General features: G+C 54.3%; 5 protein-coding genes across 5 annotated transcripts; all 5 read right to left on the minus strand.

Annotated features, from left to right (window-relative positions):
• Positions 1-1,524: 1,524 nt before the first annotated feature.
• Positions 1,525-5,085, minus strand: B0T26DRAFT_676553 (amino acid permease-domain-containing protein; the record flags this gene model as incomplete). Its single annotated transcript, XM_060439992.1, has 11 exons — positions 1,525-1,595; positions 1,727-1,879; positions 1,967-2,078; positions 2,110-2,343; positions 2,886-3,205; positions 3,286-4,032; positions 4,092-4,229; positions 4,284-4,335; positions 4,404-4,464; positions 4,601-4,721; positions 4,914-5,085. 11 exons carry the CDS (start codon positions 5,083-5,085, stop codon positions 1,525-1,527), a joined length of 2,181 nt encoding a protein of 726 aa, XP_060297172.1.
• A 367-nt stretch (positions 5,086-5,452) lies between these two features.
• On the minus strand, positions 5,453-7,021 carry B0T26DRAFT_328726 (uncharacterized protein). The gene is made up of 3 exons (XM_060434397.1): positions 6,410-7,021; positions 5,564-6,316; positions 5,453-5,493 (listed from the first exon to the last, which is right to left on the minus strand). The coding sequence occupies exons 1-2, from the start codon at positions 6,587-6,589 to the stop codon at positions 5,780-5,782; spliced, it is 717 nt and encodes a 238-aa protein (XP_060297173.1). The 5' UTR covers positions 6,590-7,021; the 3' UTR covers positions 5,453-5,493; positions 5,564-5,779.
• Positions 7,022-7,034: 13 nt separating this feature from the next.
• B0T26DRAFT_713044 (uncharacterized protein) lies at positions 7,035-7,848 on the minus strand. Its single transcript, XM_060442108.1, has one exon. The coding sequence runs from the start codon at positions 7,781-7,783 to the stop codon at positions 7,454-7,456; it is 330 nt and encodes a 109-aa protein (XP_060297174.1). The 5' UTR covers positions 7,784-7,848; the 3' UTR covers positions 7,035-7,453.
• Positions 7,849-8,300: 452 nt separating this feature from the next.
• On the minus strand, positions 8,301-11,510 carry B0T26DRAFT_778315 (uncharacterized protein; the record flags this gene model as incomplete). Its single annotated transcript, XM_060446645.1, has 7 exons — positions 8,301-8,712; positions 8,828-8,956; positions 9,089-9,196; positions 9,287-9,577; positions 9,684-9,857; positions 9,948-10,078; positions 10,186-11,510. 7 exons carry the CDS (start codon positions 11,508-11,510, stop codon positions 8,579-8,581), a joined length of 2,292 nt encoding a protein of 763 aa, XP_060297175.1. The 3' UTR covers positions 8,301-8,578.
• A 1,976-nt stretch (positions 11,511-13,486) lies between these two features.
• B0T26DRAFT_597743 (histone-fold-containing protein) lies at positions 13,487-13,792 on the minus strand (the record flags this gene model as incomplete). Its single annotated transcript, XM_060435655.1, has 1 exon — positions 13,487-13,792. A coding segment is annotated over one exon (306 nt), but the record flags the coding sequence as incomplete, so codon positions are not given.
• Positions 13,793-14,106: the final 314 nt, after the last annotated feature.

Genomic DNA, 14,106 nt, shown 5'->3' on the forward strand with positions numbered 1-14,106 from the left:
CCTTCGGCTCCTTGCCTGCACTCGCCTGGCGCTGCACGGCACTGCACGGCACTGTACTGCACTCGGACTGTATGTTACTGTACGTAGTGTTGTTGGCGTCGATCGTCGTGTCGCGTCGTGTCGTGTAGTGTGTAGTGCCGTAATAATTAAGTCGTTGGCGTTTTTTTTCTTCTTCTTGCGCCTAGAGGCACCTCGGTTCTTAGGCTCACTTGTTTCCAGTTCCACGGTTTCCCACGTTCGGTCGGCGGTCGGCTGGTAGGTCCGGGTCGAAGCTCTCTTTTTGCCAGCAAGAGGACAGACAGCCGAGCCAAAATGGAGGATGGTTTCCAAGCCGTGGCGTGGCTTCTCTCCCAGTTCCATCCATCCCAGGGGCTCGCTGGCTGGCGGGGGCTCATTACCAGTGGCTGCCCACTAATACAGCGCCCCACCTGCCGATGCTCCGGCTCGGCATTCTCCCTCCGCGAGTTTCTTCGATGGTCCCCACCGCCAGGCCAGGCTCCAATCCCAATCCCTTTCTTGCCCTCTCCTCTTCCCAGGTCACAGCCTGCAAATGCGTCTCCGTGTCCAAACGCACAGGGCATTCATTGATCAACGACTCGAGACAGGTCATTCCTAGGGGCGGCTTCTACGCCAGTACTGCTTACCTGGCTTATACACATTTTGTAGGACAATTAGGATCAACTCTGGACACCTAATATAGCTTGCCTCTCGTTTTGGCTTCAAGATGCCTGGAAGCTTGTATGTACCTTGATACCTGGGAACTGAAATTATGTCTTGGTGACGTCGGGACTACGGAGACTGCTGCAAGCTACACCAGTCCCAGTTGCATTGTTGGCCGTCGATTCGTCAATTCAATCCAATTCAATCGAATCAAGTCCAATCATGTTTCGCTGATGGCCAGTCACAATTGGCAGCATCCCGACTCGTAATTCGAGCGCTGATTCACTTGCGCGGCGGCGGTGGGGATTTTCACCCTTTCACCTTAGTCATGCCTCTACGGAAAGGATTAATTACACAGTAGGTAGACTTTTCAACCCCTTGAACTAAGCTAATAGGGCAAGTTGTTGACACTGGACGTGATTGAGTATCTACAGTCAACCCCGAGTTACCTGGTGTCTTTGTATTCAAACTGTCGAGTACTCGGTAGAACAATGTACGATACACACAATACTCGTGCATGCGCAGTCGCTTTCCTGGTCCGGTATTTCCCACCCGGTGGACGCATTTGGACTCGGACCTCGCCCGGAAGGCACGGAAATCCTCTTGACGGTTCCCTGGTTCGAAACCCGGGAGCGATACAATGAAGGTAAGTAGGTAGGGTGGGAAGTCAGGCAGGTAGGTATTTGTCAGCACATACGACGCATTGCATTCAATACGACACCTCTTCTCGTTTACACGTACTCGCTCGATATCCTGGCTCGGCCTTGGATGCTTCCATAAGTGGTGACTACCTAGTTATGGCTCGGTTTGCTGTAATCGGTAGAGTTGATCAGTATCAAAAAGATAGGGTCCGAGAATGCCTGCTTATAACTCGTTCTGCACCTCTAGTGACTCGAAAAATACGTCGTCGTCGTCGTCGTCATCATCATCGTTAACTTCATAACCGTCAGAGAAGGCTGGTGAGCGAGGAACTCCGTCACCATCTCTAGCATCTCTGGCCCCGCGCACTTTTTCTCCTCCACCGCCGCAAGGAGCTCGCTTCTCTCCTGACTCTACAGCTTCGTACCAAAGCGATCAAGCAGGACTGCCGCCACGTCGACATGCCGCCCGGACAGCAGCATCTGGCTCAGCAGCAGTGCAAACAGCCCGCCCTCTGGCGATCTCGGCCGGGCGCCGTATTCCGCCAGACAAGCCACCTGGGTCGCATCGCCCGCAGCGGCTACGTGTTCGAGCGGCATCAGCTGGGGCCCGTGCTGCGAGTTCGCGTCGGCGTCGCCCCTGAGCAGGTGCTCCATCTACCGCATACCGCTCTCGATGCGCATGGTGTACACGAGCGCGCTGACTTGCCAGGCGTTCTGGTCGTCGGGCCGCGCGCCGGCGGCAAGAAGCGTCTCGATGTAGGCCGAGTTCGTCAGAACCTGGTGTATGGCTTCTCTTTGAGACGAAGACGGGCTGTTTGCAGACGCCTTCGAGGCAGGTAGCTATCTCGCTTCCGAATGCGCCAGTTCCAACGACAATGGTTTTCTTGTCCTTGAACACAGCGGCGTTCCTGTAAGTCAGCGAATGCAACACGCTGTCGGGGTGCTGTTGGGTCCAAGCGGCCAAGCCGTCAATTTCGGGCATCGATGGCACCTCAAAGTGGCCATTTGCAACCACGGCGGCGTCGTAGACTTGGGTTGTACTCTAGGACGATGCGGGCGATGAGCTCAAGTCCTTGGTCGTGAGCTGTCACTTCGAACTCTCCGTTGGCGATAGATCAACCTCTTGGGTTTTGAAGGTGATGGTCGGCCGCTCATTTGTGTTGTGTTTGTTATTGGTCGGTCGCTTATTTGTCGGTCGCTCATTTCGTATTTGTAGCTTGATGTAGTGCTTTTGTTTGGTTAGGCTAATCAAAGTTGGCAAGGACCTTGAACCTTATATGTATGCTGAAGGGAGGGAGACAAGTTCTGAGTCAATTATCCAACAGATTTTAGCAGGGTACCTTATTTCCCAGAACACCCAAGGAAATACAGCCAATATTAAAGGTAAGGTGCCTTCTACCTTAGGTTACCGAGCGCAACGATAGATACAGTTACAGCTTCAATTCAATCGTCCCAACATCACCACACAGATGGCCGTCGTTGCCGCTTTCTCCTCTTCTTCGGTCTCACGCGCTGCAAACACACCGCTGTTAGTCCACGAACCAGAGAAACAAACACGACAAAGCAGAGTCACTGGCGACATACCTTGTACTTGACGCGCTCGCTGCCGTCGGGCATTTGCACGATCTCGTGCTGGATGTGGAAGCCAAAGGCCGGGAGCACCTTGGCCCAGACCAGCCAGTAGCCTATGCCGATGACGAGCAGACTGGTGCCCAACGTAGGCACAACAAAGAACTTGACCGCGCCCGACAGATTGTTGGGGATGAAGGGCGCCGCCAGCACATACAGCAGCGAAACAATCCACAACAGCACCAAGATGGGCGAGATGTGGACCTTTGTTCGCTGCTCTGCCCACCGCTCAGACGGCGTAAAGTTGAGATAGACGAGTCCGACGCCCAGGAACACTACAGCGAGACAGAGTCAGCAATGCAACCAAAACAAGCAAGCACACCACCAGAGACACGCCCAGAGCGAGGCAACCAACCTTTGATCCAATTGCCACTGTAGACAAACACGTTGGTGACAAAGGTGTAGACGTCGGGCGTCTGCGATCCTAGGATAAGCGCCGTCGTGAAGATCCAGTGCAGTAAGATAGCGCCAGAAGGGGCATGCATCGGCCAGTCGCTGGCCCAGAACCGCGAGAATGGCAGGATGCCTTCCTTGGCGAGCTCCTGCTTCACCCGCGGCATGGCAAAGGACTGGGCAAACACGTTGCCTAGCGCCGACAGAGAGATGAACACGGGCAAGGCCCGTGTCGCAAACGCATTGTCTCCCCATACGTTCTGAAAGAACTGGGCAGCGACGACAGTCCCCGACCCGGCCAACTGGCTCTTGGACATGGCGGCAAAATAGGCAATGTTTGCCAACAGATAGAGGACCGTTACCGTCGCCACGGCAATAGGCGCGGCCCTTCTCAACGTCTTGGGCGCATTTCGCACCTCTGTCAGGACGTAGTTGGCGTTTTCCCACCCGCTGTATGTGTACAGCACTTGGAGGAGAGCGAGAGCGGACCCGGCGGCTGTTCCTGCCGTGTCCTCCGTTGTGGGGCCATTAATACTCGGCCCGCGGAAGCCATTTGAGAAGTTTCCAGGGCTTGGTGCTACCATCCGCCCTCCCAGGGCCGCAAAGCCGGTGAACACCACGAGGGAAAGAAGGACAAGCTTGAAGGCCCCGAGGCCATTGCTAAGCCATATCCCCAATCGCGGAGTGAAGGCGTGGATGGAGCAGACACCTAAACGCCGTTAGCGTGGGCTCCGCGTATAGTCCTTTGACGGGAAATTCCCAACTCACCGGTGATAGCCGCAACTGCAATTCCTCGATTCAGCCAGGAGCCGTCTCTGGAGTCTCGTTCGGGGGTGACAGCCCTCAACAGATAGCTGCTGAAGCTAATAGAGCCACCACTGGAGATGGCGAAGAGGACGAATTGCACTGATTGGGTGTAAGCAACCTGCCACCGTGGGATAATTTGACAAGGGAACTAACCAGCAAAAATGCATGTCGCCAGATACCGTGGCCTTCGGAACACTCGCTCTAACTAAACACGGGAGTAAGTCACCAAAGCAGATACGGGTAACATCAAGCCGAGTGATGATTGCAGCTTACGTAGACTTTCTCGCCTCCGGACCGGGGCAGCGCAGTTCCATATTCAAGATATACGAAAAGTCTTTATGGCATGTCAGCGCACAGCACGGGCTTGGGATTGGTGGACCTGGGGTTCGCATTCATACCCGCTACAGAAAGGAGTCAGCGGAGCCGTTCAAAAGGCCAAAGAGAGAAATACGACCAAGGCTCACCAAAACGTCATGAAGCCTCCGATAACCCAAAATATCAGAGTCAGGCCGACGCTGTCTGTGTAGTGGATAATTGAGGACGGCGTCGAGTAAATTCCCGCACCGACAACACGGTTGATGATTAGGAAAGCTGTTGACCATGTTCCAAGCTTCCTGTCTTTGGTTACAGAGTCAATGCCAGATATCAAACACTGATACCATCGGGTAAGGATGTGGGCGACACACGCTTCCCAGGTCACGCGACAGAAAGAGTTCACGTTCACACAGGGAATTGTCGGTGGTCGGACCAAGACGAAAAAAAGGACCGAGAGAAACAACTAACCTTCGGGATAGACAAAGTCGTGGTAGTCCTCCAGAGAGGACTCTTCGCCGTTACCATTTGTCTGGAACCCGCTGCTGTATCCAGTTTGGTACGTGTTGTTCTCATCGCCGGGGATAGCGGCCTCGGGATCCTTGGCGGCCACGGGCTGCTCGAAGATCTCGGGCTCTTGCATTGCGGGAAACTCAATCGACTGTTTCGCGCAAGGGAACAACCCCCCCTTCCTCTTGGAAGAGCTTCGGTCAACGAAAGTTTTGCGCCGACGATACGCTGGAGAGAAGCATGACAAGGGGGAGAAGTGAGTGGAGGAAGCAGAGGTCGTGGTTTGCGCGTTTCCTGGGGTCGGGTAGGGGTAGGTGGTGTGCGGTTAGTGTCACTCAAACCATGCCCCCAAAGAGTCTGGTCAGTCCAGCGCAAGACTTGCTGGGGAGCTGAGCCTCATTCAAGCTAAACAATTATTGAACCAGGGTGTGTGGTGCCAAAGGCCAGGATTAAATACAATACTCGGCACGGAGTACGTGCAGTATAAAAGAGGGGCGGCTGAGGGACGAGGGAATCGAGATGGATGGCACATTCATATGATCTAAAGGAAATGCAGCTATGGAAGTTCATTGATTTAGCCCTTTTCCAAAGAGAGTGGAAGGCAGCACGACCTCACCTGACCAGAACACAGGCAGACAGAGAGAGAGGCGACAGCCTCAAAATCTCGTCCAGCACTCCCATATACATGCCCCCGAAATGTCTCGAGATCGAGCAATTGGGGTTAGGCGGACAAGGCAAGGCAATGGTAAGGCAAGCCCAAGCCGAGAGAGGGTGAGGCCGGGCACCGATTTCCACTCCAAATCCGCCCCTTCTTTTCACTGTACGCCTCATAGCTCAATCGAAGCGCCAGTCAGCAGCCCAAGTGGTTGACAGCGCGCGCGTGTGTGGGTGTTCGTTCCGCCGGGCATCCGGGGGTTCCTGCAATTCCGGTGTGCCATTCTGCTGCCCTGCAGGCAGGCCAGTGGTGCAGCCTTCCAGCCCCATTTGCCTATCGATTGTTGTCTCGGTGCCGTTATGCATGGCCGCCGGGAGAGGCTGAAAAAGGAGGGGATGAAGGATCCATTGGGGCCTGAAAGTGAGTGGAGGCGGGCAGACTCCACGGAGACAGGGAACCTAAAAAGGACAGGGCCAGTGTCCAGAGATGGGGAGAAAGGCGAGGGGGGCCCAGAACGTCGCAGCAGCAGAACCAGGACTCTCAACCAGGCACATGGCTCTGCTTGGACCGCTGGGGTAGTAAATTGCGGGTGGTGGTATCCACGCTGCTCGTGCCTTTGCCGTCGCGATAAGCGAAGGGGCACGATTCGGGTCATCAACTCCTCCGCGTCCTCCCGCTGTTGCTTTTTGTCGTTTCTCTCTAGACTGCTCTGCAAATCATTCTCTTCAACAAGGACGATGCTGCTGCCTTTGCCTCTCTCTTGCGCTTGCAAGAGCTGCACAGGGCTTGGGGTTTAACGTACTTTTGCGTCAGGACCTTTGATGGCTGCCACACCTCCTATCTGCGGACAGGTCGATACGAAATTGGGGCTTGCATGTGGCCGCCGGACGCCATGGTGGCACCACCTCTTTCGCTCGTTGTGGTGAGAGCTAGAATTTGGCGTTGTCATTCCTACTACATATGACTTTGTAGAGATTGTCATCTGTGCCTTTTTTGGCCTTGCTAGAAATACATTTCAGCACAGATCAAACCAGGACCACTCGAACGGGTAGGCTTTCGTTTTTTTTGGGAGGTTGTTATCAGTCAGTCGCGCGCGCTCGCGCGCGCCAATGTTTGCAATTTACATTGATCAAATTGCTGGGGCCCTACTAGTTGCACACTGACGTCTCGTGCTTAATCACCAGGTCGCGTCGTAGTGTCGCATTGCGGAGTTCTCCTTACGTAGGTAGCTTTTCTTTTCCAACCGTCCATCGACCAGTTCATACCGTTACAGTTACAGGGCATACGCACAGCAGAGGCGATAAATAAACCGCCGACAGACCCAGCCTAGTGCTGCTCGCCTCTACGAGTGCGTGAATGGGAAATGTCACATGCTAGACTCGTCCGGGTCAAGCCTGACTTGACAGTCTCAGGCAAGCAGCAGCAGCCTCCCATGCAGGTGGCACGAAAGGTACAGTTATGTAAGGCAGTCAAGCGGCGGCTGGTAAGGCAGCCGTGGACTGGACAGGGACAGTTTTTTCCAAAAATGACCGCGGGTGACTGACCTTGAAACACCAGAAAAACACCACAGCCTCGTTCTCCGCTTTCCACGCCGCCCCCTTCTATGTATGTGCCGTGTCGTTAGAGAGAAACGGCGTTCAACCCGCGCATGCTTATCCCCAAAACGGAAAATCCGTTCAAAGGTTCTAGGTATTAGGGATAAAAAAGACACCGTATGAAGAAGAAAGAATATGGCCTGTGTACATAGTTGCCAGATCTGGGTCCTCCGTCCCGTTTTTTTTTATGGCTATCGGAGTTGCACAGCAGACGGTGACTATCATAGATTGTAGAACCGAGCCTCGTCTCACTAGCGAGCACCCCCCCCTTCACTGGGTTTATTACTCACATGCAAGGTCTGTACATGTATTGTACGCACGATGTATGTAGCCAAGCGAGCCAAGGCAGACAGACTGCCAAGTGGAAAACAGCTCTCTCTTACTGTGTACATACTTAGATACATGCAACAGCAAAACAACATGTTGATGACAAGGCAGATCCGGGCTGAGCGATTGGGTGCAGTACAACATAGGCACACACGCGTGATTCGGTGCCTGGCGCATTCTCGGAAGAAGAAAAAGAAGAAGAAAAGAAGTAGGAAAAGAAATAGAAAAAAAGACAAACAAGCCACCGCCATCATCGCATCAAGGCACACACACACACACACACAGACATACTAGTACGTAACCAGCATACATTGAAAGCTGGTGGGCGGCTGCACGCCACACCACGACCCGATCTTGCTTCGTAGCTGGAATGGAATTCCGAATAGGTATGTTCTAGATTTTCGCGACGATAGTACAAGTAGGTAAAATAGACAATTAGTCATGTTTGGATATTTGGGATTGCACGTGTCTGTTGTGTATGTGCGTCACCGCTTGCAGCGAAAGAAAGAAAGAAAAAAAGAAATAAAAATAAAAACAAGACAAGACAAAACCACACAAGGGGCTTCTAGCACTTCTCTCTCCCTCCCACTCTGGCTCAGAAATCACACATGGCATACAAGTAAGTCAACCTACTATGGACAATCTACAAGTATGACTGTGTAAATACCTAGCTCCAATAAATAGACGATCGCCTGCTTTCCCACATGTCCCCCATCGCCACCCAGAGCACCGCTAGATCCTTTACCTGCCTCGTATGTAACTACCTATCATATCCTACCCTATACACACATAAAGAGTAACCAAGCAAGAGAAAGGAATAAAAGAAATAGGTATCCTAAAGTGTCATCATGCCCCGATAATATTCCCCCCTTGTTTCCAACGTTTGCCCAGTCAGTGTAATACTCCCTTTTCCCCTTCTTTGCCCGCCTAAAGCGCCTTGTAGCAAGCATCATTAGAAAACGCCTTGTTCCTCCCTCCCGAACACACCCGCCTACGCGCCCACAAATCCACACAAACAGAAGACAAGAGAAGCAAAATAAATAGTTTGTTCACCAGATCTTGCCCGCCACGCGGCCCGAGAACACGGCCTGCTCCATGTCCTCCTGTATCTGGTGCAGCTTTATCCTCTGAGCGCGGCGCTCCTTCATGACCTCGTCCCATTTCCGGATGAAATTGTCTTGGCCTAATCCAACAAAAGTCTTTGGTCAGTATTACGATCCAGGCAAGAAAACGGGACGAAAGACTGGAGAACCGATGGAAAGATAATCCAGGAGAGAACGGGGAGGAGAGGAACATACTCGGAGAGTTCTCAAAATCAATCTCAAACGTTTTGTACAAATCATAGCTTGACTCAATATCCGTGTTCGTCGCTTGGCCGTGAATATCCAGACCCGCGGGTTCGGAGCCTTGCAGGGGCTCCATGTGAGCTGCAGTTTGGAGAAACAAAAAAAATCACAGTAATTAGCACAATATACGATTTCCCGGGTAATTATGTGGGTTGATACCAGCTGAATGGGCGGCAGGGATACAGAGCATGCAGACGGGGGTGACAAGCTTACCCTTAATACCCGGCCATCTAGACCCCTTCTTTGAAAGCGCCCCGGCCTTTCTTGGCTTCAACTTGACGCTAGTCTGGCCAATGGGTTTGACTTCGATGTCGTCGGTGACTGAAAGCACAGAAAGGTCAGCTAAGCACAGCCGCCGACGACTTGCATAGGCAAAAGGTGCATCCTTGGAATAATGGAGAGTGCACATACTAAAAAGAGTAATGTACTGGTTCAGCCGGCCGAGATAGATGACCAGTCTCGACGAGCTGGCGACGAGCCGCTCACGCAAGGGCCCCGAGAGGGCAGTGCCGGCAGTGACGAACGACGCTACATCTGACTGGGCAGACTTGCGACCCTCGGCTTCGTGCCATATCTGCAGGCGCACGCTGGAGTAAGTGTCCCTGGACCTGGTATTGGCGCGGCAGAGCGTCACTATCTTGACGCTGGCAATATCAAGCACAACCTTTTCCGCAGTGAGATGCGCTTGGAAGTCGCACAGCTCTGTCAGAGAAGCAAGAGGCGGTTAGCAAGCCGAACCAAGAAGAAAAGAAAAAGGAAAAAGGGAGAAAAGAACGTTTCTTTGATGGGTGGCAAGGAGTCAATTTACCTTTCAGACGGTTGAATTGATATATGCCACTGGGCCGTCCGTTCACGCCCCCCTGTGGGAGCTGCATATACCCGTTGTTGTCCTTCTTATTCTCGTTGTCTCGGATGTAAACGACATTCGAGAAGCGTGGGTCGTAGGCGTACACGGGGACGAGTTGCGCGTTTGCTGCTTTCACTGGAGCAGTACGCAGGTCAGCACTTACAAACGGTTCAATCAGACAGCTCTTTACTAAACTCGGAGGGATAAGAACATGGCTACACGTACTCCAAAATGTCTCGGACTCGTGCCCGACTTTACAGTGAAACCGGAGGTCGTTGGACAGAGTGTTGCGAAACACCTTGAGCTGTCCCTCTCGGAAGACAGGGGAAGTGAGCGTCAGAGCGCTCTTGACCGGACTGGAAGAGAGGCGAGTTAATATCATGGGCGATCGGGAGCCGACAAGAAACATTACGGCACTACACAGGGCTACATGCTCGTCGCAGGCGATGGAATTGCTACTTACCCATCATAAAGGACATCCTCTCCAGGCAATACGTTGTCTCTGCCAGTGCTCCCAGTGTCGCTGGAGACAGAGGCCGGATGGAGGTGAGGCGAGGGAACAAAAACCGGCGTCTGTGTGTCGATGCCGTTCCCGACCGAGTTGACATAGGGACTGGTTTGGAAGCCGGCCGCGGTAGGAGGAGACGGCACGCCCCCAGTCGGGGAGGGCGCCGGAAAGTTGTAGCCACGACCGCCCTGATGATTTACTTGAGCATCCATATATGGGTTGTCAGGAGAGACTGGCGAATACGGCGCGTAAGGCGAGTAAGGCGCATACGGCGTGTACTGCTGCGAGTACGCATGTGGCGGGTATGCCGGTGGAGACGTTGAGGAAGATAGCGACCTCTCCACGGGGTGCGCTGGACTCGAATATTCCATCAGGGACGGGAGGCCCGAGGGCGTCACGGCTAATTGGCGAGATTGCTGGACTTGGAAGTTCGCCTGGGCTGTGTAGTTGACGTAGTCAAAATTGGTGAACTGGCTGGACCAGCCAGGGACATGCGGTGCATTCATCTCAGCCTCGTAGTATGGTCTGGAAGGGGAGGCTTCGTGCTGCTGCTGGACGAGAGGCGGCCTAGGCGATACGGGACTGGCTAGGCCGGCGGTTGTGTAGGGTTCGACCAGAGCTTCGGCCGCCTGGACACCACCGTCTGACTCGCCAAACAGGGGTGTTGCACTGAAGCGGTTGACGCTTAGCTGCGTCATCATCGAGGTCATCTCCTGGGTAGGATTCGGGGGCTCAGAGCCTGGGCGCGAGAAGGCGGACGTAGCGCCGTTTATATATGCCGTCCGGCCACCGGGAGACGGAGGATATGTGTTAGCGTTGGTTATAGGTCGTCTCTTTATCGAGGCGCTATGGAGATCGCGAGGGTCGCGCGGAGGGCTAGCGGCCGGAGGAGAGTTTACGGCCGTGGCCCGTGGCGGCGGCGGAGGCCGAGATGCGGAGGTGGACCGCCTGGGAGCGGGAGCAAGAGCAACGGCTGGCGTCGGTGCCGGCGGTGGAGCTGGGGCAGTAGATGGAACTGGGGCGGGTGCGGGCGCGGGTGCGGGACGGGCAGGAGGGCCACTGGCTTGGCCGGGACCATCCGTGTCCGGGATGCTCTGAATGACATAGCGGCGGCCGTTGGAGGCGACAAAGACACTCCGGTCGGCGAGCTGGGCAGTGGCCTCGACGGTAGCAAGGTCAAAGCTGTCTGTGAAGTTTGTGAAGAGGGCCGAGAATGGTACGGTAGCCTCGTCGACGGAGGGGAGGCTGGGGCCTGACGGGCGACGGCTTTGGGCTGGCATTGTTTACGGATGCCGCGCAAGCCCATCAAGTCTCCGTTTTCCTCTCAACCAGCCATGGCGAGCTTGGACAAGCCACGAGACAGCATCGATCGCCGTGGTGCATGGGCGCTCTTGGGGTGAGGACGAGGGCAAGGTAACGTGTGTGACCTGTGGTCGCGCTATCACCAAGATAAGAACCAAAGAGCCCCGACCAGGGCCAGGGGAAGCGCGGGGTGGTGCAAAGGGCCGGGTGCGCGGTGCGAGCCAAGAGATAATTCCACTAATACCTATATAGGCTTCCTTCCAACAGGACCCCCAGCCTACACGTAGACAAATCGAGGGAACCACGCTACGGGACGTCGGGGCCATCCCTGCACCACCCCTTCCATCAGTTCCCGACCTTACTGAGGTATCCATCCGTATTGGATACCCGACCCTATTGCCTACCTGTAAGGTTTATTACCTTACACTTCCATGATAAGAGGCTCTGCTCTCGTTTTCCCATCTAACGTCTGGACGGTGGGCTAAGCTGCGGGTTTCCATCGTCCTCCACACCAAATGCGCTGCAGTTGCAAGCTTAGGTAGTGCTTTACGGCTACACTTGCCTTCGGTATGTGCTGTATCCGTACTACATACGGTATGTATGTACTGTACGGCTAGTTCCTCGAGGCCAACGCACCTACCTCACCGGCAATCCACCTCGAATTCCCGGTCCACCCCCAATGGAAGATCGTCGGACGGCTTTGAGGGACGCGCCGCACTTGGCTGGACCGAACTGGAGAAGCTAAAGTAAGGTATGCAAGCCAGTCCCTTTGGTACCTTCCAATTGGTAGTGGTGTGGCCAAGGTTGTGTCCGCCCGCCGATCTGGCGCTGGGCGCGGCAGCAGCAGTGCCCCCTTTTATTTCACGCGTGCCAATAACTCGTGCCGAATGTGTACATGCGATTTAAGGCTGAGCTGAGCTACCGTCCACGCTCTCCAATCTCCATCCACACGAGTGGCTACTGTACCTTCCAGTACCTACTCGGGAGGCACGCACACGGCGAGAAAATCTCTCCGCTAGAGACTTTCCTACCTCCACCGCACGAGTACTCTCCTTCATCCCCTCCCTGCCCTGCACATTGAACCGCCGGCTCGGAGGAGAGGGCGATTGTGCCACAGCTCTGCAACAGGAAGCCTTGTCAAATCCCCACAAGCTCAGCTAGGCCGGCAAGATACACAAGTACTGTATTTGAACATGCAACAAAACGGGTCGCTGAGCCTTATCCTTATCGGAGTTAGGAATTTCGCGGGGAAGTCTGAAAGTTCTTTGGCTCTTGTCATACCCCTTGATAGCTCGATGACATCACACCAACAATTTCCAAACATCCAGTGCCTGGAAATTCCCCGAGCCAGATATTCGAATATACACGTATCCTGGCCTCGTTCGCTCCGCAGAATGTATTTTGCGCGTTCAAAGGAATATTAAACCTGACTAGTTTAGGTTCCTGGATGAGGTTGGCATCGCCTTCGTTTTGAATCTCAACGCATGGTTGGTATAGATGCCTGGCGCAAAACCCCCCAAAAGATCACAGCATGTCGATAGAAAAAACGAAGTACAGGTCGCCTACTGCTCAAATGCGTCATATTGTTTGTGTATGGCCAGAGCCAAGTCTCTGGTCCAGGCCTTGGGGGTAATCGCCGATGATGGGAAACCCAACCAAACGCCGGTTCGTCGGCTTTTCAGATTCCCAGACCGAAACGCCCATTCCCTTCATACTCTCTCTTCCCGCCATTAGTTTCGTTGAGTCGTTTGCTCTGAAGTCTGGAGCATCTCGTTTTCTCGTTCCGGGCGGTTTCTCAACGCATCATGGCTTTCTGGTTGGTTCTAGTTCGTCCTTGCGTGACTCCTTCCGCCTATGCCTTCTTCTTGCGAGCGGCTCTTGTCTTCTTCTCCTTCTTTTCCGGCTTCTCCTTCTCGGGAATCGACTCTTCCTCGCTCTCGCTCTCAGCCTTGGTGCGACCACCACTCTTGGATGCCTTGTCCTCGTTTTCAACTTTGCCCACAATCTCGCGCAGAAAATCCCAGCGGTCGTCAGACTCGACTACTTGCTTGAGCATTTGGGCCGAGACGCGCTTTGAGTTCTTCTCGCGCGCCACGTCGGCGCTTTTGGTGACCAGTGCCACCATGAATAGCTCCAGCGCCTTGCCCACGGCGATGGGCGTCTGCTGTGCAACCTTGCCGACCTCCTCGTCTGCCTGCATAATACGCTTGATACGCGCCGTCGGGAACTTGGTCTTGACGGGAGACGGCTCAATCGCCGGCTGCACAGCTTGAGCTGCGGCTCTTCTGGGCGGCATTGTAGAAGTAGTACCTGAGGGCGACACGGGCTCCGACCGAGATGGAGGCGGCTGTCCTCGGTGTGTCTGTGGTATGGGGGGGTTGTACTGCTCTTGGGCCCAAGCGTACTGGGCCTGCAAGAGATCCGGGGCCTGGTTTTGCCCTTGATAGAACCGCTGGTTGTCAAAGTTGGAGTCCAAGTACGACTGCAGCTGTACTTGCTGCTGCTGCTGGAGTGGCGGAGCCTGTACCGGATAGCTAGGCGTAACCGGTGCTGGGTGCGACGGATAGTACGCGT

Source organism: Lasiosphaeria miniovina (genome assembly GCF_030549165.1).
Source record: "Lasiosphaeria miniovina strain SMH2392-1A chromosome Unknown B0T26scaffold_4, whole genome shotgun sequence".
In the NCBI taxonomy this organism is placed as follows: domain Eukaryota; kingdom Fungi; phylum Ascomycota; class Sordariomycetes; order Sordariales; family Lasiosphaeriaceae; genus Lasiosphaeria; species Lasiosphaeria miniovina.